This window comes from Oncorhynchus keta, chromosome 35 (assembly GCF_023373465.1).
Source record: "Oncorhynchus keta strain PuntledgeMale-10-30-2019 chromosome 35, Oket_V2, whole genome shotgun sequence".
Classification (NCBI taxonomy): Eukaryota; Metazoa; Chordata; class Actinopteri; order Salmoniformes; family Salmonidae; genus Oncorhynchus; species Oncorhynchus keta.
In genome coordinates, this window is record NC_068455.1 from 26,760,397 (window position 1) to 26,782,979 (window position 22,583).

Below are 22,583 nucleotides of genomic sequence, written 5' to 3' on the forward strand. Positions count from 1 at the left end.
TCAAAAAGCCAACAAAATTCTTGCTACGTCACTTGGTCTAGTGTGGGGTTTGATTCAAATAATCAGCTAATCATCCAGCTTTGATCATTTGAATAAATTGTGTAGTTTTAGGGCTAAACCCCAAACGGAACACTTTGGGGTCCCGAGGGCCGGGTTTTGGAAACGCTGGTCTAGTGGCTGAACAGTGTGTTGCATGAGGGCAAGCGAAGAACGTGTTCTTATTCTACTGACTATATATTGACTTCAGGCACGGTCCTGTTGTTCTGACCACATGTGGTTCTTATCTAGTCATAGTGTTGGGGTAGTCAGTGGGCGAGAGAGCGCCTTTTTGCACTAAAATGTGGATAAATTGCTTCTGTTTGCACCACTGCTGGCTGTCTGTGCTTTTCTCTTAAATTAGGTTGCTACTGAAAAGGTTTCTTTAGGCCTTTTCACACTGCATTGTTCTTAGCCCCAGACAAAGACTAGTCCTGGGCTAGTTTATCCTGTTTGCACAAGCATTTGTTAACCCTGCCCTTATAAAGAAAGATTGCCGTTTTGAAACTGCAGTAAAAGTGCAGTAACTGCGGTTGACTGTGGTATTTTGGACACAGTAATTGCAGAATAAGGGTGGGCTTTAGCCCTGGGCTGAGAATTCACACTTGTACAAACACACATGGACCAACATTCTATCTCTGTCACTCGACCAATGTTAAGCAATAAGGCATTTTTTTTATTAACAAATGATTTCCTCTTGCTTTTAGTCTAGCATTTTATGTCCAACGGTGACGGTTTGTATAAACCTTGCTGTCTGCCTGTCGGACCTGGTAAACAATTAGGGTTGCCAGCTTTTTCACTACCAAATAAGGGAGAAAAGGTGGCGTGCACGGCGGTGTGGGTATGATGCCGTGTGAATGAATATACAGTGTATATTCATATTATTCAATTGGAAAGGCAATCGTTTTTTTGTTGTAGGATTTTTAAAACTCAGATGGGAGGATGTAGTATACATTTACTTAAAATACCATGCAGAATGCATCACAAGCATATGCCAATTAAGTGAATGTGTAGCTTTTGTGATTGGACAGTGAAAATTCTGCGTATCACACTGGCTATTTCTCACACACACCGTGTTTCACACACACCGTGTTTCTGGGGATAGAGCCGAAAAGTCAGTGCAAGCCCTGGGCTAAGGTTGGTGCTAACCCACTTTTTAATGTGCAAGTGTGAACACTTGCTTAGTCCCGAGCTAAAAATCTCCCTTAGACCAGGGCTAAGGAGGCTCTTAGCCCTGGGCTAAGGTGCAATGTTGAAAGCACCTAATCATTGGTATTAATGCTTTTAGAGTTTCAGATGCATAAGTTTTGCAAACGACATTGATCTGTTATTTACAAATGATGAGCTGTTGATTGTTTGGTTACATACACTTTCAGGGATGCATGACTTTATGCAGCATTTTTGTTGAATGTTTAAAATGTACTATTATATGATTAATAACATGGATGTACTGGTTCAATCATAATTAATGACTTAGTTTCATGTTATTTAATTAGTTTCCTTTTGGATATTTAATACAATTATATCCCAATTCTTTATCACCATTTCCAACTCTTGATGTAGTGTAAAATAACCCACAAAAATGTCAGATCCAACAAAGATTTCGTAGTGGATTCACATGGGACCTGCAACAATGTGTTGCAACTGGCAAAGTGTTTTTCTTGTTGCTGTTGTTTAAACGTTTTTTTCTGTAATTACTGCACTTTACTTCACATCTGTTTGACTATTTTACTGAGGCTAAATGTCTGTTTTGATCAACAAAATTACTATACTCTAGTAATTACAAAAAATAAAGTATTACGTTTGATCTCAAATTTGTATCAATAAAAATACATGAATAATATAGGAAGAAAACATATGTAAACATGTTATGAAATTCCAAACCGTGTTTAACTCTCTTATTGAATAGGATTCTGGTAGTTATTTGAATGTTTATGAAGTATATAATTGTATTGGATTTATTTGTATATAGTTGTATTTGTTTGGTGTCAGTATTATATTGAATAATAATAAAAAACGTCAAAGATAAGTTGGGTGTTAATAATAAGAATATTACTAGAATTATTTATTTACTTTACAAAGTTGTTCTAACTTGTATGGATGGAGCCTTTGCTTTCAGTAATGATTTGCCCCTTGTTTTTGTGATTACTTGAACCACATTTGACACAAATATTTATTATGAAATTAGATAAATTAGATGAATTAAAAGAATACAGTTGAAGTCAGAAGTTTACATACACTTAGGTTGGAGTCATTAAAACTAGTTTTTCAACCTCTCCACAAATTTCTTGTTAACAAACTATAGTTTTGGCAAGTCGGTTAGGACAAATACATTGTGCATGACACAAGTCATTTTTCCAACAATTGTTTACAGACAGATTATTTCACTTATAATTCACTGTTTCACAATTCCAGTGGGTCAGAGGTTTACATACAGTAAGTTGACTGTGCATTTAAACAGCTTGGAAAATTCCAGAAAATAATGTCATGGCTTTAGAAGCCTCTGATTGACATCATTTGAGTCAATTGGAGGTGTACCTGTGGATATAGAACATTTGTAGGCAGAACTGAAAAAGCGTGTGCGAGCAAGGAGGCCTACAAACCTGACTCAGTTACACCAGCAATGTCAGGAGGAATGGGCCAAAATTCACCCAACTTATTGTGCGAAGCTTGTGGAAGGCTATCCGAAACATTTGACCCAAGTTAAACAATTTAATGGCAACGCTACCAAATACTAATTGAGTGTATGTAAACTTCTGACCCACTGGGAATGTGATGAAAGAAATAAAAGCTGAAATAAATAATTCTCTCTACTATTATTGACATTTCACATTCTTAAAGTAAAATGATGATCCTAACTGACCTAAGATAGGGAATTTTTACTATGATTAAATGTCAGGAATTGTGAAAAACTGAGTTTAAATGTATTTGGCTAAGGTGTATGTGTAACAGTATAGCTTTCATCCGTCCCCTCGCCGGGCTCGAACCAGGGACCCTCTGCACACATAGACAACTGACACCGACGCGGCCCTTGCAGGGCAAGGGGAACCACTACTTCAAGTTCTCAGAGCGAGTGACATCACCGATTGAAACGCTATTAGCGCGCACCGCCGCTAACTAGCTAGCCATTTCACATCGGTTACATATGTAAACTTCCGACTTCAACTGTACATTCACACAAACTAACTGGTACGCACAAATGCAAACATGACATAAGTACATACACTCATCTGAAACCAAACACAAAAGGTTATTATAACAGCCATACAAAACCTTATAACATCTGCCAGTCATTACTTGAATTGGCAACAGCACTCCCTGCAGGACAAACGCTTGACAAACGTGGTCGCTGTCGTCGTGGTCTTCTTCTTCGTCTGCTGCTGCTTCTTCTTCTTCTTCTTCTTCTTCTTCTATGATGTCATGGCGGTACGCAAACAATCGTTTAAGTACATGCTTCCACCTACTGTGCTGGAATGTATGATCAATCATGATCTGCCCAATTCTGTACTGCCATGAAAATAAAATTCAAAACCAGATAAATCCCTAACTTCTACCACATCCTCCCCCCAAAACCCCATTAAACTTGATCTATATCATGCTGAGACACTCCACCCTTTGGATTGTTCAGCATGTCAACAACCATTTCAACAGTAATATCTGTTACCCCCAAAATCTATTTTGCCATCTCCAAAAAAAACTTCAACCTGGCATTTCTGCTTTCCACAAACCGAGTCATATTGATAACCTTACCAATAAAAACTATGAAGTCAACTTTATTCATTATCAACGTGTCCTTTGACACCACACATTAATGAGCACAAGATTTCTGAACAGGCCTCGAAACCATGCCAAGACCATCAGAAGCACCAGCCTCGACAGTTGGTCCACTTAATACAGGTACATCCATGTAAGCTCTACATGGTGTACAATTTACGGCCTCTGCATATGATACATCATGACTGATTCTATTTCTCTGAGCCTCTCTAGCCTTTCTCTGTACCTGGCATCCACAAAATGCAGCACTGTGTTTTCCCCCATAATTACAGGACTTAACCTTCACATTGCTTCCACATTCACCATACTCATGTGCCCCTCCACACTTCTTTTCTTTCCTTTACACTGAGCAGCTACATGTCCCATTCGTTGGCTTTTAAAACACTGCAGTGCATATGGGACAAGTTCTCTAACATTCTAAATTGGAAATCCTACGTGTACTTTCCCCGGCAAGACTTTCTCAGACCTCAACATCACTGATAAGCTTGGACTTCTTTGACCCTCTTTCCTACTGATCAACCTTTTGACCTCAATCACTCTGCCTCCCTTCACATTTTCTTTAATATCATCTGTGGACATACAGTACCAGTCAAAAGTTATCAGGGCAAAGGGTGGCTACTTTGAAGAATCTCAAATATAAAATATATTTTGATTTGATTAACACTTGTTTGGTTACTACATGATTCCATATTTGTTATTTCATAGTTTTCATGTCTTCACTGTTATTCTAAAATGTAGAAAATAGTACAAATAAAGAAAAAACATGGAATGAGTAGGTGTGTCCAAACCTTTGACTGGTACTTTAGATACTGGGACCCCAGTGACGACTCCCCTCAATCTAGCATAAGAACAAAGGACACAGCTTTTAATCTTCTTCCCATTAAGCTTTTCCAGTTTCAGAATCTTCTCTTGCTGAGCCTGACTTCCACACAATATTAACAATCTACCATTTCCAATGAACCAAGCTAATTTCACTTCACCTACAGTTGAAGTCGGAAGTTTACATACACTTAGCTTGGAGTCATTAAAACTCGTTTTTCAACCACTCCACAAATTTCTTGTTAACAAACTATAGTTTTGGCAAGTCGGTTAGGACATCTACTTTGTGCATGATACAAGTTATTTTTCCAACAATTGTTTACAGACAGATTATTTCACTTATAATTCACTGTATCACAATTCCAGTGGTTCAGAAATGTACATACACTAAGTTGACTACGCCTTTAAACTGCTTAGAAAATGGCTTTAGAAGGTTCTGATAGGCCAATTTACATCATTTGAGTCAATTGGAGGTGTACCTGTGGATGTATTTCAAGGCCTACCTTTAAACTCAGTGCCTCTTTGCTTGACATCATGGGAAAATCAAAAGAATTCAGCCAAGTGTAGACCTCCACAAGTCTGGTCCATCCTTGGGAGCAATTTCCAAACGCCTGAAGGCACCACGTTCATCTGTACAAACAATAGTGCACAAGCGTAAACACCATGGGAGCACGCAGCCGTCATACCGCTCAGGAAGGAGAGGCATTCTGTCCCCTAGAGATGAACGTACTTTGTTGCAAAAAGTGCAACAGCAAAGGACCTTGTGAATATGCTGGAGGAAACAGGTACAAAAGTATCTATATCCACATTAAAAACGAGTCCTGTATATTGACATAACCTGAAAGTCTGCTCAGCAAGGAAGAAGCCACTGTTCCAAACCCGCCATAAAAAAAGCCAGACAACTGCACATGGGGTCAAAGATCGTACTTTTTGGAGAAATGTTCTCTGGTCTAATGAAACAAAACTAGAACTGTTTGGCCATAATGACCATTGTTATGTTTGGAGGAAAAAGGGGGACGCTTCCAAGCCGAAGAGCACCATCCCATCAGTGAAGCACGGGGTGGCAGCATCATGCTGTGGGGGTGCTTTGCTGCAGGAGGGACTGGTGCACTTCACAAATTAGATGGCATCATGAGGGAGGAAAATTATGTGGATATATTGAAGCAAATCTCAAGACATCAGTCACAAGTTAAAGCTTGGTCACAAATGGATCTTCCAAATGGACAATGAGCTCAAGCATACTTTCAAAGTTATGGCAAAATGGCTTAAGAACAACACAGTCAATGTATTGGAGTGGCCATCACAAAGCCCTGACCTCAATCCTATAGAAAATTTGTGGGCAGAACTGAAAAAGCGTGTGCGAGCAAGGAGGCCTACAAACCTGACTCAGTTACACCAGCTCTGTCAGGAGGAATGGGCCAAAATTCACCCAACTTATTGTGGGAAGCTTGTGGAAGGCTGCCCGAAACGTTTGACCCAAGTTAAACAATTTAAAGGCAATGCTACCAAATACTAATTGAGTGTATGTAAACTTCTGACCCACTGGGAATGTGATGAAAGAAATAAAAGCTGAAATAAATCATTCTCTCTACTATTCTGACATTTCACATTATTAAAATAAAGTGGTGATCCTAACTGACCTAAGACAGGGAATTTTTACAAGGATTATATGTCAGGAATTGTGAAAAACTGAGTTTAAATCTATTTGGCTAAGGTCTATGTAAACTTCCGACTTCCAAATGTACCTCTATCTAATAATAATAATAATAATATATGCCATTTAGCAGACGCTTTTATCCAAAGCGACTTACAGTCATGTGTGCATACATTCTACGTATGGGTGGTCCCGGGGATCGAACCCACTACCCTGGCGTTACAAGCGCCATGCTCAACCAACTGAGCTACAGAAGGACTCAATGGAATTAGTTAGTTGGATAGGGTGTAAGTGATGTAAAGTGGTGTAAAGTTCTAATATAAAAATACTTTAAAGTACTTGTTGTTATAAAGTCGTTTTTTGGGGTATTTCTACTTTACTTTTCCATTTATATTTTTGCCAACTTTTACTTTACTATATTCCTAAAGAAAATAATGTACTTTTTACTCCATACATTTTCCCTGACACCCAAAAGTACTCGTTACATTTTTACAGGAAAATGGTCCAATTCCCAGACTTATCAAGAGAAGATCACCTGGTCATCCCTACTGCCTCTGATCTGGCAGACTCGCTAAATACAAATGCTTCATTTGCAAATGATGTCTTGAGTGTTGGAGTGTGACTCTGGCTATTCGTAAATGTTAATAAAAAATAAAAATAAATGTGCAGTCTGGTTTGCTTAAAAGAAGTTATTTGAAATTGTTTATACTTTTACTTTTAATACTTAAGTACATTTAAAACCAAATACTTTTAGACTTTTACTCAAGTACTATTTTATTGGGTGACTTTCACTTTTATTTTAATCATTTTCTATGAATGTATCTTTATTTTTACTCAAGCGTGACAATTTATCACAACTTTCCACTCCAACACATAACTACTACTTTCTGTATAATGATCTCTCTTCTTCCTATGTCTTTCCACTACTGACAATTCCGGTCCTTGACGCTCATCCTCCCATTATATACCCTCAGAACTGACACCCTTATTGTTCGCATTCCAGCACAGCTGTTGCTTCCACCAACTTTTTCTACACTTCTCATTTTCGTCCGCACTACTCGCCGCAATTTCCGATCGGGTTACGGTGTTGTACCGTCACTATGTTTTTGGCCAAACACATCCAATTTCACACCCACGAACTAGAGTAAGATTGGAAGAGTAATTTGTCAAAAGAGAGGATAACAAAAATCCTTGGTAAACCAAATTTGAACAATGAAAAAAAAAGATCAATTAAGTCAAAAGCTCCAATGTCATTATATTCTGTAATTCTGTATAACTCATCGTAGTTGTATTTAATTTATTGTTGATTTAAAAACAAAAATGTTTTGCTTTGAAATAACAATTTCCTCGCTATGCACTGATTACAGTCTGCAGTTGTGGGGGGAAACGCACGCGAGCTCTGATTTACATGTGCTGTTGTTGCTGTGTCATTTCTTTGCGTTTTGAGAGTGTGGAGTGTACCTTTTGTTCTGGTGCTCTCGTTCAAGTGACAATGACAGCCTGTCTATCAAGATGCATGGAACCCGCCCCATTCACCCCTCCTGCTCCCTGGCCGTAGCAAGCAGGGAGCAGTGAAGACGAGGTAGCTAGTTTTGAAGCCGTGGCATAAATGATCTCATCTCAGCCCGATCTCCGCTTTCTACAGAGGATCCTATGACCAACACCGGAATAAAGTAAACATAAAGGTACGCCAAATTAATTAACCGACTGTATTTATTTGTTAGGATTGATATGGGGCATTTATTGAAATGTTTATCTCCGAAACTCTTGTCAAATGTTAGTCTGGTGAGGGGGTGGGGGGTGAGCTAGCTACACATTTAGCTAGGTAACGTTAGCTAACGGTAGTTAGGTAGCTAAACAATTTTCATGCGGGAGTATCCATGTCAGTTAGGGAGAGTGGAGAAATGTAGTTGGAAAGGGGAAGTTCATCATTTCAAAAACAGTGTTGTGATAATCTACCCCATTTATATCCGTTATTTTATAGTTAAACAATTATATCGCAGTGTGGGAATTAGCTAGCTACAGTAGGTAACGTAGTTTAGATATTTCAAAATGGCCTCATCTCCGTTGTCGCCCCAGCGTCCCTGTTGCTCGAGCTAGACAAAGCATGCGGTACAGCTACTAGAGAAGGACATGCGCTATTGCAGTGAGTGCAGTATAAATAACTAATTTCATTATGTACATATTTTTGTATTAACCTATTATGAATTGCAGGATACACACTCGCACTGTTGCGTAGTCAGCTAATTTCTCCATTCAAATAAGCATAAGCGGCAGCGGAAATACTGTCAACGTCAGTACTGTGGGGGAGGGGAGACTATGCCTAGGTGGAGCCAGAGACGAGGAGGAGGAGGATCTCTGGTGGAGCTGTGGGTGTTAATGCTATTTTATGTATTAAGCCTTGCTGCTCTTTGACGTTTAGAACGGTGTAATATAACTGAGGCATAACACATACAGTACAACAAGCACAGCATACATGAATGAGGTTCCCTCCTTACATTTGGTACTGACAGAGTAATTGTTTGGAGTAAAAAACCTTGATTCATCAAAACAATGATTCAACTTTAAAGATTTTTTTTTCATTTAACCTTTATTTAACTAGGCAAGTCAGTAAAGAACAAATTCTTATTTACAATGACGGCCTACTGGGGAACAGTGGGTTAACTGCCTTGTTCAGGGGCAGAACGACAGATTTTTACCGTGTCAGTTCAGGGATTCCATCCAGCAACCTTTCGGTTACTGGCCCAACGTCCTAACCACTAGGCTACCTGCTGTCCTAATTTGAAGGGGTGTATGTTGGCTTGACCTATGTTTTGTTTTCTTATAGCCACATTAACCTATTAGATCCTATTTGTCAATGGATTACAACCTAACAGATTTGTATTGAACAGGCCATTTTAGGTTTGCAGTGTTCATAAAGAGCAAAAAGTCCCCTGCCTGGCACCACTAACTAGTTTTTTCTCATCAAAATGATTGCGCCTCCTTTTTTCCTTGTTTTCAGATATCCAATCAGCTATACTCCCATAGTAGACACCTGTTGTTTGTGGGTGAAATGGTGCATTAACATGAACCCTGTGTTGTTGTTACTTGTGTAGTATTTTGCTTCTTAGCTATAAATTCTCCATTATTTTTTACAGTTACCACTAAGGTAACAAAAGAGAAACAGAGAAAGTACATTCATGTGTCTGCCTCACATTTTGTATTTTGAATAGGATACCTGGCAACGCTACTCATGAATTGGACTAGAAAATATGGAATTATTATTTGGGTTTTAGCTATTTAGAACACAACATTTGCTGAATTTGACAGTTGTCTTGTACACCAGAGGATTGTATCAGACTGTTTGTGCATTTTATCTGTGGTCTGACGCAGGTCCATTTGCAGTCTTCAGTTCTTGCAGCTAACATGATCTTAGATTTCAGTAAGGGCACCAGTCCAATTATGTGACATATTGTTTTTCATCATGGTTTATTGATGGCTAATGACATTAGAAGCACATAACCACCCTCTAGTGAAAGCAATGGTTAGGCTAAGTGGTCGGCCATAAAGTCTGCATTCAAGTTAGGTTCATTAACACACTCAAAAGCACTCTCCTGATTGCTTCCAATGGTGAAAACATACAGTAAATGTGACAGTGTCACTTGTGATGTTATTTGTTGCTTCAGTGCTGAGATGTCTTCTCAGGTAGGACCAAAGCTCAATGTCCTTTGCTTGGCAGACTGATAGATTATGCCCCTGTGATATCAACAGTGTATCCCTGCAGCCCTAGAATAGATAGATACAAGACATTTGCTTATTAGGAACATTGCTTAAGTTGCAATTATCAACTGTGCTTTTTTTGCCATAAGCTAGTATAGTGTTAAAATCTATTAAGTGCAAATGTTTGCTGTTTTGAACCAAAATGTTACTTTATTAGCTTTACTTTATTTCATACTTGTCTCCTGTTTGATATAATTTCTTGCTTCGTAGATGGTTGATCCATGTAGCAGAGTAGTAACTCCAATTACTGCCCCAGCCACTGCTCTCTCTGAGGAGATGCACACCCTGACAGAAGTTCCTTTGTTTTAGTCTGATGGAAAATGTAGTGTGATGTCACACAGGCTCCTGTCCTGTGTTCTCTCCCTACTCTGCTCTTCCCTGCTTGTTGGTCCCTTGGAGTCAACAGCCGTCTCCTGTTGTTTTGAGGCAAGTCTTCTGATATCTTCTCATTCAGATAGAGATACTGCTTCAGGAAGGTTATTTTCACTGTTCCTCCTTTCCCTTTAATTACATTATAGCAGTTCTATTTTTTTGGAGCATGGTGTGTGTATATCTCAAACATATCACATTTAAACCTGTGGTATTCTTTTGACTTTTCTCACCCAGTATGTGTCCTATTAACTTCACTCCGGTAGTACAGAAGTGAACTCACTTTTGCCAATATTTAGATGTTTGACGACAGGTGGCAGTGGGGTGGGATAGTGTATGTACATGAGCTGATTGTGTTTTTTGTTGTTGAGAAAAGCCTGACCTATCCTGATTTTGACCGCAGTGATGGTAGTTGGTTGGTAACATGCTGTATTTTCGGTGGTTCAGTGGGTCTGTTAAAAGTGTGGTTGTTCCGCCCAGCAGGAGCCTTGCTTCAGACTGGCCTAAAATGGGCAGAAAGGGTGCAGAACAAAAGCTGCTTGTTGCTTGTACAAAAGTACTGAAGCGCTGCAGCCGGGACCAAGCTGCTATGCTAATGCCTGTGCCTCTCAACAGGAAAGGTATAGCAAACTTTCAGAAAAACAACAAGCTATTTATACTGTAGCACATTACATTAATATTTAGCTAACCTGTAGAGATTCTTCTTCATGAAATTCTCTTACCAATGAAAAGTTTGTCCTTATGCCACACACTTCAAACATAACACCACAAATTATAAATTCATACATTTTTTGAATGTAGTTTTGATAACTAAAATTCATCAAGACAACACAGTATTTCATGATATCATGTGTGTTTGTTAGAATGTGACGTTTTTGTGACCGGTTTGTCACCAATAACACTCTTTCCGTTTCCCTTCACCCCAGAGAGCCAAAATGTTCCCGAAGGGCACGAAGCGCAAGTTTTCCGACTCCAGGGAGGAACCTGTGGCAGGCGGTGAGGATGTGAATCAGTCAAGTTTGGCAGCTGTGAGGATGCTGTCGTCCTACAGCCTGCAGCGGCAGTCCCTGCTGGACATGTCCCTGATCAAACTGCAGCTGTGCCACATGCTGGTGGAGCCTAATCTATGCCGTTCGGTGCTGATTGCCAACACGGTGAGGCAGATCCAGGAGGAGATGACCCAGGACGGCACCTGGCAGATCATGACCCAGGCCCTGAGTGCTGCCAACGCTGCTGCCCAGTGCTCTGCAGACCGCCTGGTGGCCACCGAGGTGCTGTGCCGGCAGACAGAGGCAGCCCAGGGGGAGCAGGTCCCCAAGCCCTTCCCAGTGGTGGGTTCAGAGGGCTGCCCTGCGGAGGAGGTGTTGGAGGAGGAGGCGGCGGCAGAGGTGGGGATGACTATGTCCACTGTCTCCCCCCAAGCTCCAACCTCCTACCTGCCAGGCACCTTTGGCATGGACCCCTGCTGGGAAGAGGAGGAGACAGGTGAAGGTGAAGATGATGATGATGAGGAGGAGGAGGAGGACAGTGAGGAGTGTGGGTCTGGCTCAGAGGGGGAGGAGAGGGAGCGTGACAGCCTGGTGGAGGACACCAGGACAGCAGAGCAGGTCTTTGGCACGTTCGAGATCAAAAACCCTGCGCCCAGCCCCGACCCTGCTCTGGAGGAACTGTTTTCAGACGTGGATGCGTCTTACTACGACCTTGATACAGTGCTGACAGGAATGCAGAGCGTTCCTAAGATGGGGCCCTATGACCTCCTGGAGAGCCTGTCCTCCCATGGGCCCTCACCCCTCAGTTCCAGCACCAGCTGCCGATCAGACCTCAATGAACTGGACCACATCATGGAGATCATAGTGGGCTCCTGAGAAACAACACACTTTCTTGCATACTTACTTTGACTCTTTACAGACTGTGCACGTGGTGCGTATATTTGGATATGGTGTTATTATACGTTCAGATGTTGAGGGTTTATGAAATCAAGAACTTATTCAGTGTTACGACATGCAGCTGTGCATCTCTAAGTGGGCAGAGATTACAACCTATACCATTATGATTTTTCTTATTTGACATACTTTTCTATATTTCTTTTTGTCATACAATCTATTTTTCCAGTTTTGTTTTTATTTATTGTAATATGTATGGACTGAAGAACAATGTCATTACACTACACACAAATAGACCCGAACATCCAATCTTCTGAAGCGATGCATATTTTCCTAAAGAGTAAAACAAATATTAGTGAAACATGTATGTACAGTTGAAGTCGGAAGTTTACATACACCTTAGCCAAATACATTTAAACTCAGTTTTTCACAATTCCTGACATTTCATTCTAGTAAAAAATTCCCTGTCTTAGGTCAGTTAGGATCACCCCTTTATTTTAAGAATGTGAAATGTCAGAATAATAGCTGAGAGAATAATTTATTTCAGCTTTTATTTCTTTCATCACATTCCCAGTGGGTCAGAAGTTTACATACACTCAATTAGTATTTGGTAGCATTGCCTTTAAATTGTTTAACTCGGGTCAAACGTTTTGGGTAGCCTTCCACAAGCTTCCCATAATAAGTTGGGTGAATTTTGGCCCATTCCTCCTGACAGAGCTGGTGTAACTGAGTCAGGTTTGTAGGCCTCCTTGTTCGCACATGCTTTTTCAGTTCTGCCCACACATTTTCTATGGGATTGAGGTCAGGGCTTTGTAATGGCCACTGCAATACCTTGACTGTGTTGTCCTTAAGCCATTTTCCACAACTTTGGAAGTATGCTTGAGGTCATTGTCCGTTTGGAAGATCCATTTGCGACCAAGCTTTAACTTCCTGACTGATGTCTTGAGATGTTGCTTCAATATATCCACATAATTTTCGTCCCTCATGACGACATCTATTTTGTGAAGTGCACCAGTCCCTCCTGCAGCAAAGCACCCCCACAACATGATGCTGCCACCCCCATGCTTCACGGTTGGGATGGTGTTCTTCGGCTTGCAAGCATCCCTCTTTTTCCTCCAAACATAACGATTATGGCCAAACGGTTATATTTTCGTTTCATCAGCCCAGAGAACATTTCTCCAAAAAGTACGATCTTTGACCCCATTTGCAGTTGCAAACCGTAGTCTTGCTTTTTTATGGCAGTTTTGGAGCAGTGGCCTTTTCCTTGCTGAGCGGCCTTTCAGGTAATGTCGATATAGGACACGTTTTACTGTGGATATAGATACTTTTGTACCTGTTTCCTCCAGCATCTTCACAAGGTCCATTGCTGTTGTTCTGTGATTGATTTGCACTTTTCGCACCAAAGTACATTCATCACATTCATCTCTAGTAGACAATGCGTCCTTCCTGAGCGGTGTGACGGCTGTGTGGTCCCATGGTGTTTATTCTTGCGTACTATTGTTTTTACAGATGAATGTGGTACCTTCAGGTGTTTGGAAATTACTCCCAACGATAAATCAGACTTGTGGAGGTCTACAATTTTTTTTCTGAGGTCTTGGCTGATTTATTTTCATTTTCCCATGATGTCATTCAAAGAGGCACCGAGTTTGAAGGTAGGCCTTGAAATAGATCCACAGGTACACCTCCAATAGGCTAATTGACATCATTTGAGTCAATCAGAAACTTCTTAAGCCACAACATAATTTTCTGGAATTTTCCAAGCTGTTTAAATGCACAGTCAACTTAGTGTATGTAAACTTCTGTCCCACTGGAATTGTGACACAGTGAGTTACAAGTGAAATAATCTGTCTGTAAACAATTGTCGGAAAAATTACTTTGGTCATGCACAAAGTAGATGTGCTAACCGACTTGCCAAAGCTATAGTTTGTTAACAAGAAATGTGTGGAGTGGTCGAAAAACGAGTTTTAATGATTCCAAAGTAAATGTAAACTTCTGACTTCAACTGTATGTATATAGAAATATATATATTTTTACAGTTTGGGAAATTTACCAGTATGATTTAATATAATTTCCCCCCATATTTTGAATATGATAAATTTAAATTTAGCCAGTCAACCAATGTCTTCCTATGGTTTGGTTTTAAGCATTTAAGTCTCAAGATGGGCACAGTTTTTTTCCTACTTGATTTGAATCCATCCCTTACAACCTAGACTAGATTTGTAAAGTATTTAGAGAAACTCTTGCTTGATATCAGCATTAAGAAGCCTTATTTTCTGATATTTGTATTAATACAAATTAAGAATTATTGGTTGACCCATTAAGTTATTATTTTTAATTTATTTAATTTATTAAATACAGATACATACATGCCACGTAGATTTTTAAACTGAGCCGTGTATACCCATGTGATATATTATAAACTGGGTGGTTCGAGCCCTGAATGCTGATTGGCTCAAAGCTGTGGTATATCAGACCATATACCACGGGTATAACATTTTTACTGCTCTAATTACGTTGGTAACCAATTTATAATAGAGATAAGACACCTTGGGTGGTTGTGGTATATGGCCAATATACCATGGCTAAGGGCTTTATCCAGGCACACTTTAGCTGTGGTATATATTGGGCATATACCACACCCCCTTTTGCCTTATTGCTTAATTACAACTCAATACCCCCCTATTCACTCTATGCATTTCTTTTGCGAAAATATATTTTGTACAGAATTCAACTATCATTTTTTAAATTTATTTTTACAAGCAGCTCTTTCTCTAAAGATTTCTTTTCAGAATGTCTCCTTATCATGATGAAAAGATTACTCAGGCAAACCGTACCAGTAAAATCTGACAGTATTACTCTGGTCATTACCACCACAAAACTCCTCTGAATGATGTCACTGCTTCAAACAGCAGCTAGAATTTCAAAGACCTTAACAATTGTAAAGTATATGCATTTTTATATTAAGAACACATTTTAGGACCTTTGTAAATATTTTTTAAAATAAAAGGTGCAAATCTTGTCATTTTTTAATTGTAATTAATTTGATCAAATTATTCTTAGTGTAAATACATTTTATTTTATGAAATTTCTCCTTTTATATAAAGCCCTTGGTCAATATTTTTTTAACTAGGGAAGTCAGTTTAGACCAAATTCTTTCTTTCAATGACAGCCTGCCCCTTGTTCAGGGGTAGAATGACATATATTTTACCTTGTCAGTTCGGGGATTCGATTCAGCAACCTTTCGATTACTGGCCCAATGCTCTAACCACTAGACTACCTGTCACCCCAAAACAGTTGTTCCCATACCGGTAGTCGAACCCCGGCCACCTGAGTGAAAACCAGGAATCCTAACCGCTAGACCGCTAGTATATAGGTAAGTTAAAGTACTGTGGTTGATTTGTAGTGTAAGCTGTGTAATGTGCATACCAATCAGTGTACAACCTTCATAAACGTAAATGCACACCATAATATCAATTGATTTCTGTAGTGCTCAAGAAATTATATTCCATGAGACTAACTAACATTGCATTTCTTAACACAGGATGTGAAACGGTACATTTTTTGACTATTTTCATGATAACAAAAATATTAACAATGGAGTAATTAGGTACTTAGATTTTACTATATTATGAAGTGAGACCATTATACTTATTAATGGAATATTCTTCCAAATCTTCATTGAAATGTCGAAAACATATTGAAAGACACATTGATCTCCAAATTTGTTCCAATTAATTTGTTCCTCCCAAGGTAATACTTTTGTAATGTGCACACACACTTTTTACAATTACAATATACGTTTGACCTTGCGTGGATGTACATGGGCCAATCCACCACAATAGTTATTTTCTCATAAGGAAAATGTAATTGTTACATTGTATGAAATAACTTCGTAATCCATGCATCTGTAACCGTGTTCGATGGTTTTAACAGTAACAACTCTGATTTGCAGTCAAATGCGCTGCGATGTAGACTGGGTACTGTGAATTTCAAGGCATGTAAAAAGTTCCAAACCTCAAATGTGTTGCACATTTCCCAGCCCGGTGAGTGGTAGAGACCGCCCAATGACAATTAGTGGAGGCTTGGTCTGCGGTCTCGCCGACCAACTGCTTTCATAATGGGTATCCGGGAACTGTCTCTGCCTTTCCATGTGCCCCTGTAGTCCCGCACCCCTCCAAGCAAAACAGACACGTTTATCAGCGGTCAGGGGGATAGCCATAACGAAAAGAGACACGGACTTTGAACGAAACATTTGTACGATGTCTTGCCTTCCTCACATTTCAATAAGATGCAGTGAAAACTCAACTCTGTAAATGACGGTCTTTTGAGAGAGCAACGAATCATCGACAATGCGCAGGATATTTTATAAACCGAGGAGTTGGAATCAAATGCAGTAGCTCCATAATACAGGTAGATTAGTTTATTTGATTTGTATTGATAGTATTACTAGCATGTTGTGTTTGCGTTTTCTAGATAATCGTGTCTCAACAACACTTCATAAATTGTTAATATTATAATGGAAAAAATATTGGGACGCATTATTCATCCTGAACTCAAGCTCATATTTATTGCTGTCTTACACATGAAAATATGCATAAATACAGTAGTTAATTAGAGCACTGTCAACAGCGAGACGGAAGTTGCACTACCCTAGGCAGCCGATATTGGGCGCTAGAGCTGCATTATCGTCCAGGATTGATGTGCCCAGCCGGTAGTACACCCAAGTGTCCCCATTGGACCTGCTTGTACATAAAGCATCATCCATTAGCGCCCACTATCTGCTGTCTAGGCTAATGTTGCACATGTAGACCTGGCCATTACAGTAACAGCAAGTACACACGTTGCACATGTAGGCCAATACAGTAGCCTATCGACTCACTGAACAAGAGCCTTACATTACAAACTAGATTTAAAACTATATGAAGACCAGACTCAAATGATATGTATATTTCATACTCAAATGTTGATCAGTGAAAGTGATCAATGTCTTTCCTGTCTAGATCTATGTTGGGTCGTGGCGTGAAGCGGAAACAGTTGTAATGAGGGCAGAGGGGCTCAAGGTCTATTTGCCAGAGAAGGCTGAGGTCAAGGCTCAGGGTGGGTCTTCTTACCTGCCTCATCTGCAGCAGCTGGTGCTCAGCCTATGCCTGGACAAGCTACAGCGCAGTCGAACAGGAGCAGAACTAAGCCTGCACCGCTCAGTGCTGCTGGTGAATACCCTGAGGCAGATTCAATAGGACATGCACAGGGATTTGCCAGGTAGTCTTGACCTGTCAGCCCAGTCACTCTCCCCTTACCCTGATGCACCTACCCACTCAACTGACCTCTCAAACTTGCCTATAAATGCTGTCCACCATGACTCTCTCAGTGATGGTATTTGGGAGGAGGATGGCCCACTCACCTGCCCAGGGTGTGCTGAAGGAAACGCACTGGGTGTCTCCTCGCCCTCGCCGCCCCACCCTTTGTTGCCTACATCTCCCTCACAGGACAGCTCCTCTGGGCACCTCGGAGCACAAAGCCCTGGTCTACCTCACAGACCTTGCCCTGGATGACATTTTTGAGGACATTGACATCTCCATGTACAACTCTGATATCCCCTCGGCCTTGGCCGGCTACCCATCCTGGGTGTGTGTGGTGTCGTCCTGGGGGGGACAAGGGACTAAAGCAGTGTCTGACCGACCTCAATGAGCTGGACCACATTATGGAGATCATAGTCAACTCATGAAACATGTAGTTCACATCAAGGGGTTGTTGTTAAGGATTTGGACATCATCAGTATTTTTGTCATACGAGAGCGGTTTTATTAAGGTGACGTAGACTTGACGGTGTATCTACTGAGAACATAATGTTCAGTTCTTGAGGGAGTCAGCAGAATGCGAGAAAAAATACTTTTACCTTTAGTGCTTGTGCTATTATATAATGCATCTTCTTGAAATTGTACATTATCTTTGCATTTAATCAAATTATAGCAGCCACTTTTCCCTTTAAAAAAACAGTGCCTTAAAGACTTAAAATAATTCTGTATAAATGTAGTATTTGAGTTTCAATGAGGAAAGTTAAGAAATATATCAAGTGGAGAGCTGAGCAGTGAGTGCTTTCCTCTACGTGTGAGTGTCATGTAAAGGCTCAATACAACCCAGGATCATCCTCCCTTCCTCCATGTCCCTTTGTCTCTCTTCAGCCACTGCACTGGGATGTAATCTTAATTCACTCTGACATCCCACCAGTGCACTAGCTGGGAGGAGATGAGAGAGAGATGGAAATAAGAGGGGGGAGGAAAATGTAGGACTACATATCTTGTCATGTAGGGTAGGCCTACTTGTGAAAAGGTGATTGTTTTGCTCTCAGTATTACATTTCTATTCATAGACTCAACCCGCCAACCAATCAAATGACATGTGGGAGGAGTGTTCTCATCCACCAACCCCTTGTTTTCTCTGTATGGAAGAGAACTGGCTCAGATGGAGTTGTACACATGTAATAACCTCCCTGTTACGCTGCTTTGTGCTGATTAGCTCCATCATACCCCATTGACCAATCCCATGAAACATGTCTGTGGTTTAGAGTATTTAGGCAGGTTAACAAAGCAGAGGAACACAATGGGGGGAAATATAGATGTGGAAGACGCCAATAATGTGATTCTATAAATGGTTCAACCACAAACAATCCAGTTTTCCACAACACCTATCCACAGTAAGAAGACACACCCAATCATTACTTCTATTTCTATTTGTACCATGCACTCCTCAAGATGTCAAGCCAGGTTTCTACAGTGAGACTAAGGCTGTGTTTACACAGGGAGCCCAATTCTGATATTTCACCAATTGGTCTTTTGACTAATCAGATCGAAGCTCAGAAAAATATCTGATGTGATTGGTTAAAAGCCCAATTAGTGGAAAAAAGATCCAAATTGGCTACCTGTGTAAACACAATCTTAGAGATGGGTATTTTATAAAATATATGGACAAATGGGACCATCATACATTTTTGTAAGCTTTTATGTTTCTCCAGATCATTGTTTTGAGGTGTAGCAAAAATAGAACAATTGGTCATGAGAATGACTCCTCTTATTAGCAAGTTACATGTCTTCCTCCAGCTCATTCATGTTTTGTTAGGAGGCTGATAGTAACTTTGGCTTGTAGATCTGCTGTATCAAATACTACTAGTCAATGTGTTCAATGGTTTTTAAGTGCAATATCAACTTTTTAGATTTGTAAATAATTATGATATGGAATGAATCAACTCTTAGAAAAGATTCTGCCATTATCCTGGCTCATGTAGTCAGATGTCAGTATTTGTTTTATACGTACATTGAAATTAAATTATGTTTAATAACATTTTAAACTATACAATGCTTTGCGTCAGTGGATGTCTTCCCATTGTAATTTCTGTGTTTAATTCTGTTTTAACATAATCACATACTATGCCATAGATCTGACCCACAAATAATGAAAAAGTAATAGAGATTTGCCTCTTGATTTTTGTTAATGAATATTAACCCTTGTGTGGTTTTCGTGTTTTTGTTATTAACCCAATGTTCGCAAGTCTGATGGACCCACAACATTATTCGATTTTTAAAACTATACAGCCATAACAATTTACTTAAAAATACTTAATACTTAGATGTTGACTTATATAAATTACAAGAAATATAGACAGCATACATGGCTAATATTAGCCATTTACCTCAGCTAGATCACATTTATCAATTAAAGCACCATTTGTTTTTTTTGTAAACAAATCAATTGCAATCAAGACTTGGGTGAAATAAATCATGTTTATCTTGAAGCTATACAAATGAAACAGGATTTTCATCACTATTGATGTTTATTTCTTTGAGCTGAACAAATTGGAAGGACAAATTGTACTGTGTGTGTGTTGCAAATGTATTTCTTGCGCTTGATGCATGTGTACTGTGTCTTCCTGTCCTTCTTGGGTCCACACACATCGCAGCACTTCTTCTTGTTGCTACCGGCTGTAATCTAGAATGATGAAAACACTTCGTTCAGGTATTTTTCTAACATCTCACTCACATATATAGTTACAGCAGGCCAAGGTAGGAGAGTCAGACACACACATGCAACATCACTCACACTTACTTCCGGTATTGGAGTTTGTTCTGTGGGTCGGGCGGATGGGGCACCAGCATCCTCCTCCTGAATCCTCACGATGGCTGCAGAAGCTGGGGTCCTTGAGATATGTTGCCTCCTCTGGATTTGAGGTTTTACTAATGCTTTGACCAGCTCCTCGAGAAATAGCCATCTCCTCTGGAGCTGCCCTCTGTTCCAATCTGGGTTCAACACCATCCAGATAACAAACGCGTTGTACGAGACAAACGAGATGTCCAAGATGTTGAAGAATATCAGAAGTGGCCAGCGTAGGGTTCTACTTTTGCAGCTGTAGCCGGTCACCAGCTTGTCTAAATTGTCCACCCCTCATTTTGTGGCATTATAATCCATTATGATTTCTGTTTTTTGATGTTCCTGGCCACAGATTCTCCCATCCCTATGCAGCATACTCACGAGTACCACATTTTTGCCTTTGGCACATAGGACACGGGACGTGTCGGCCTTGAACACAAACTTAGAGGAATTGATAAGCCTGTTCCATCTATTCAACAGCTGAGGTGGGAGCTCTTTTTTATATATATATATTTTTTTACCCCTTTTTCATGGTATCCAATTGGTCGTTACAGTCTTGTCCCATCGCTGCAACTCCCATACGGACTCGGGAGAGGCGAAGGTCGAGAGCCGGAGGAGTCCGCCAAAGGAGTCACTAGTGCGCGAAGGGACAAGAACATCCCTGCCGGCCAAACTCTCCCCTAACCTGGACAATGCTAGGCCAATTGTGCACGGGTCTCCCGGTCGCGGCCAGCTGCGACAGAGCCTGGACTCGAACCAGGATCTCTAGTGGCACAGCTAGCACTGTGATGCAGTGCCTTAGACCACCACTCCTCTCGAGAGGCCCTGAGTTGGGAGCTCTGGCTTTTTTTTGTACTGTTCCTACATTCATCAGCTTCTTTTTAAGGAGTTCCTGTCCCAGCTTGAGCGAAGTGAAAAAGTTATTACATGTGATGTTGCAGCCACGGAGTCCCTGTGTCACTTCCAGGACAACCCACATCCCTTGGTTCTTCTCAGGGGCTCCTCCATCTGGCTTCCCCGTATACACTTGTAAGTTCCACACATGATGAAACAGTATCACAGGCAGCCCAGAATGTATGTACTGTCTGAAGGTGCTGCGGCCCCTAAATGGCATAAGCTGCTCATCAACAGTAACGTTGGGCCGTGGGTTGTAAAACAGGGGAAGGCGGTCCACTCACTTGTCCCACACTGTCCTGATTGCAGAGAGATTGTCTCTCTGCTCCCGAGCTGGTCTGGTGTCTCAGTTATCGAAGCGGATAATCCTGGAAATAATGTGGAAGTTTTCCAGAGACATCCCTCCAAATTAGTGCAGTCCAGAATTATTTTCTATATGGTGTCTGGAATGAACGTGAGTTACCGCCATCCGCATCGGCCCTGGTTGCATCCTTATCACATTGGCAGCCATGCGGGGTGCCTCATTCCTTGGGCAAGAAGACCCTTCAATTTCACAATTTTTTGACATCCATATTTCTCCTCCTGCAGGCTGCCGATGAGCTGCTTGCTGACAGGCTTTTCCTGGGACTGGATGAGGGTCAATCTCATCCTCCAAATTGACAGAGACACGATCATCATTTTCTGAAAATTGTTCATCTTCCAAAGTGGAATACATTCCTTCCACACTAGCTTCTCTCTCTGCAAAAATTATTTCTAAGGCCCTCATAGAGCAGCGATAATTTTTTGCCATATTAATTGATTTTGTGAAGGAGCCACACATGCAAAGTTATTTATTTGTTGTGTCCCTCCCCCAATTTGCACCTGGGTGGGGTAGAATGTGGGAAAATACTTCATTTTTTACAATGTGTCAAAATAATGTATTGTAATACCATTGTGCAGGTTCCCGCAAGACATTGTGTAGTTTCACACACTACAAAGGGTAAAGAGTGCAAGACATTGTTCTTGGTGCTGTGTTGAGTTCTCTGTGTGTTGACACACTACAAAGGGTTCTTGGTGCTGTGTGTTGAAAGAGGCCAGACAGGGTGCTGTGTGTTGAAACAGGGCTGCAGACAGAAACAGACAGGTTCTTGGTGCTGTGTGTTGAGACAGGCAGGGAGACAGACAGGTTCTTGGTGCTGTGTTGAAACAGCAGGCCCAGGGAGGAGGAAGACAGACAGGCAGGGAGACAGACAGGTTCTTGGTGCTGTGTGTTGAA

The 22,583-nt window shown here is 40.6% G+C and overlaps 1 protein-coding gene and 1 pseudogene across 2 annotated transcripts; both read left to right on the top strand.

Moving 5' to 3' along the window:
* The first annotated feature begins 7,683 nt into the window (after nucleotides 1-7,683).
* On the top strand, nucleotides 7,684-15,313 carry LOC118368206 (cell division cycle-associated protein 4-like). 2 transcript variants are annotated; one of them, XM_035752091.2, is made up of 3 exons: nucleotides 7,684-7,968; nucleotides 10,895-11,031; nucleotides 11,338-15,313. In XM_035752091.2, the coding sequence occupies exon 3, from the start codon at nucleotides 11,347-11,349 to the stop codon at nucleotides 12,274-12,276; it is 930 nt and encodes a 309-aa protein (XP_035607984.1). In that variant the 5' UTR covers nucleotides 7,684-7,968; nucleotides 10,895-11,031; nucleotides 11,338-11,346; the 3' UTR covers nucleotides 12,277-15,313. The 2 variants fall into 2 exon arrangements, with proteins under 2 accessions (XP_035607984.1, XP_035607985.1); XM_035752092.2 differs by lacking the exon at nucleotides 10,895-11,031.
* A 134-nt stretch (nucleotides 15,314-15,447) lies between these two features.
* Nucleotides 15,448-19,759, top strand: LOC118368207 (uncharacterized; annotated as a pseudogene).
* The last annotated feature ends 2,824 nt before the right edge of the window (nucleotides 19,760-22,583 follow it).

Coding starts and splice junctions, on each gene's coding strand:
- LOC118368206 (XM_035752091.2), top strand. CDS start 11,347: ATGTTCCCGAAGGGCACGAAGCGCAAGTTTTCCGACTCCAGGGAGGAA.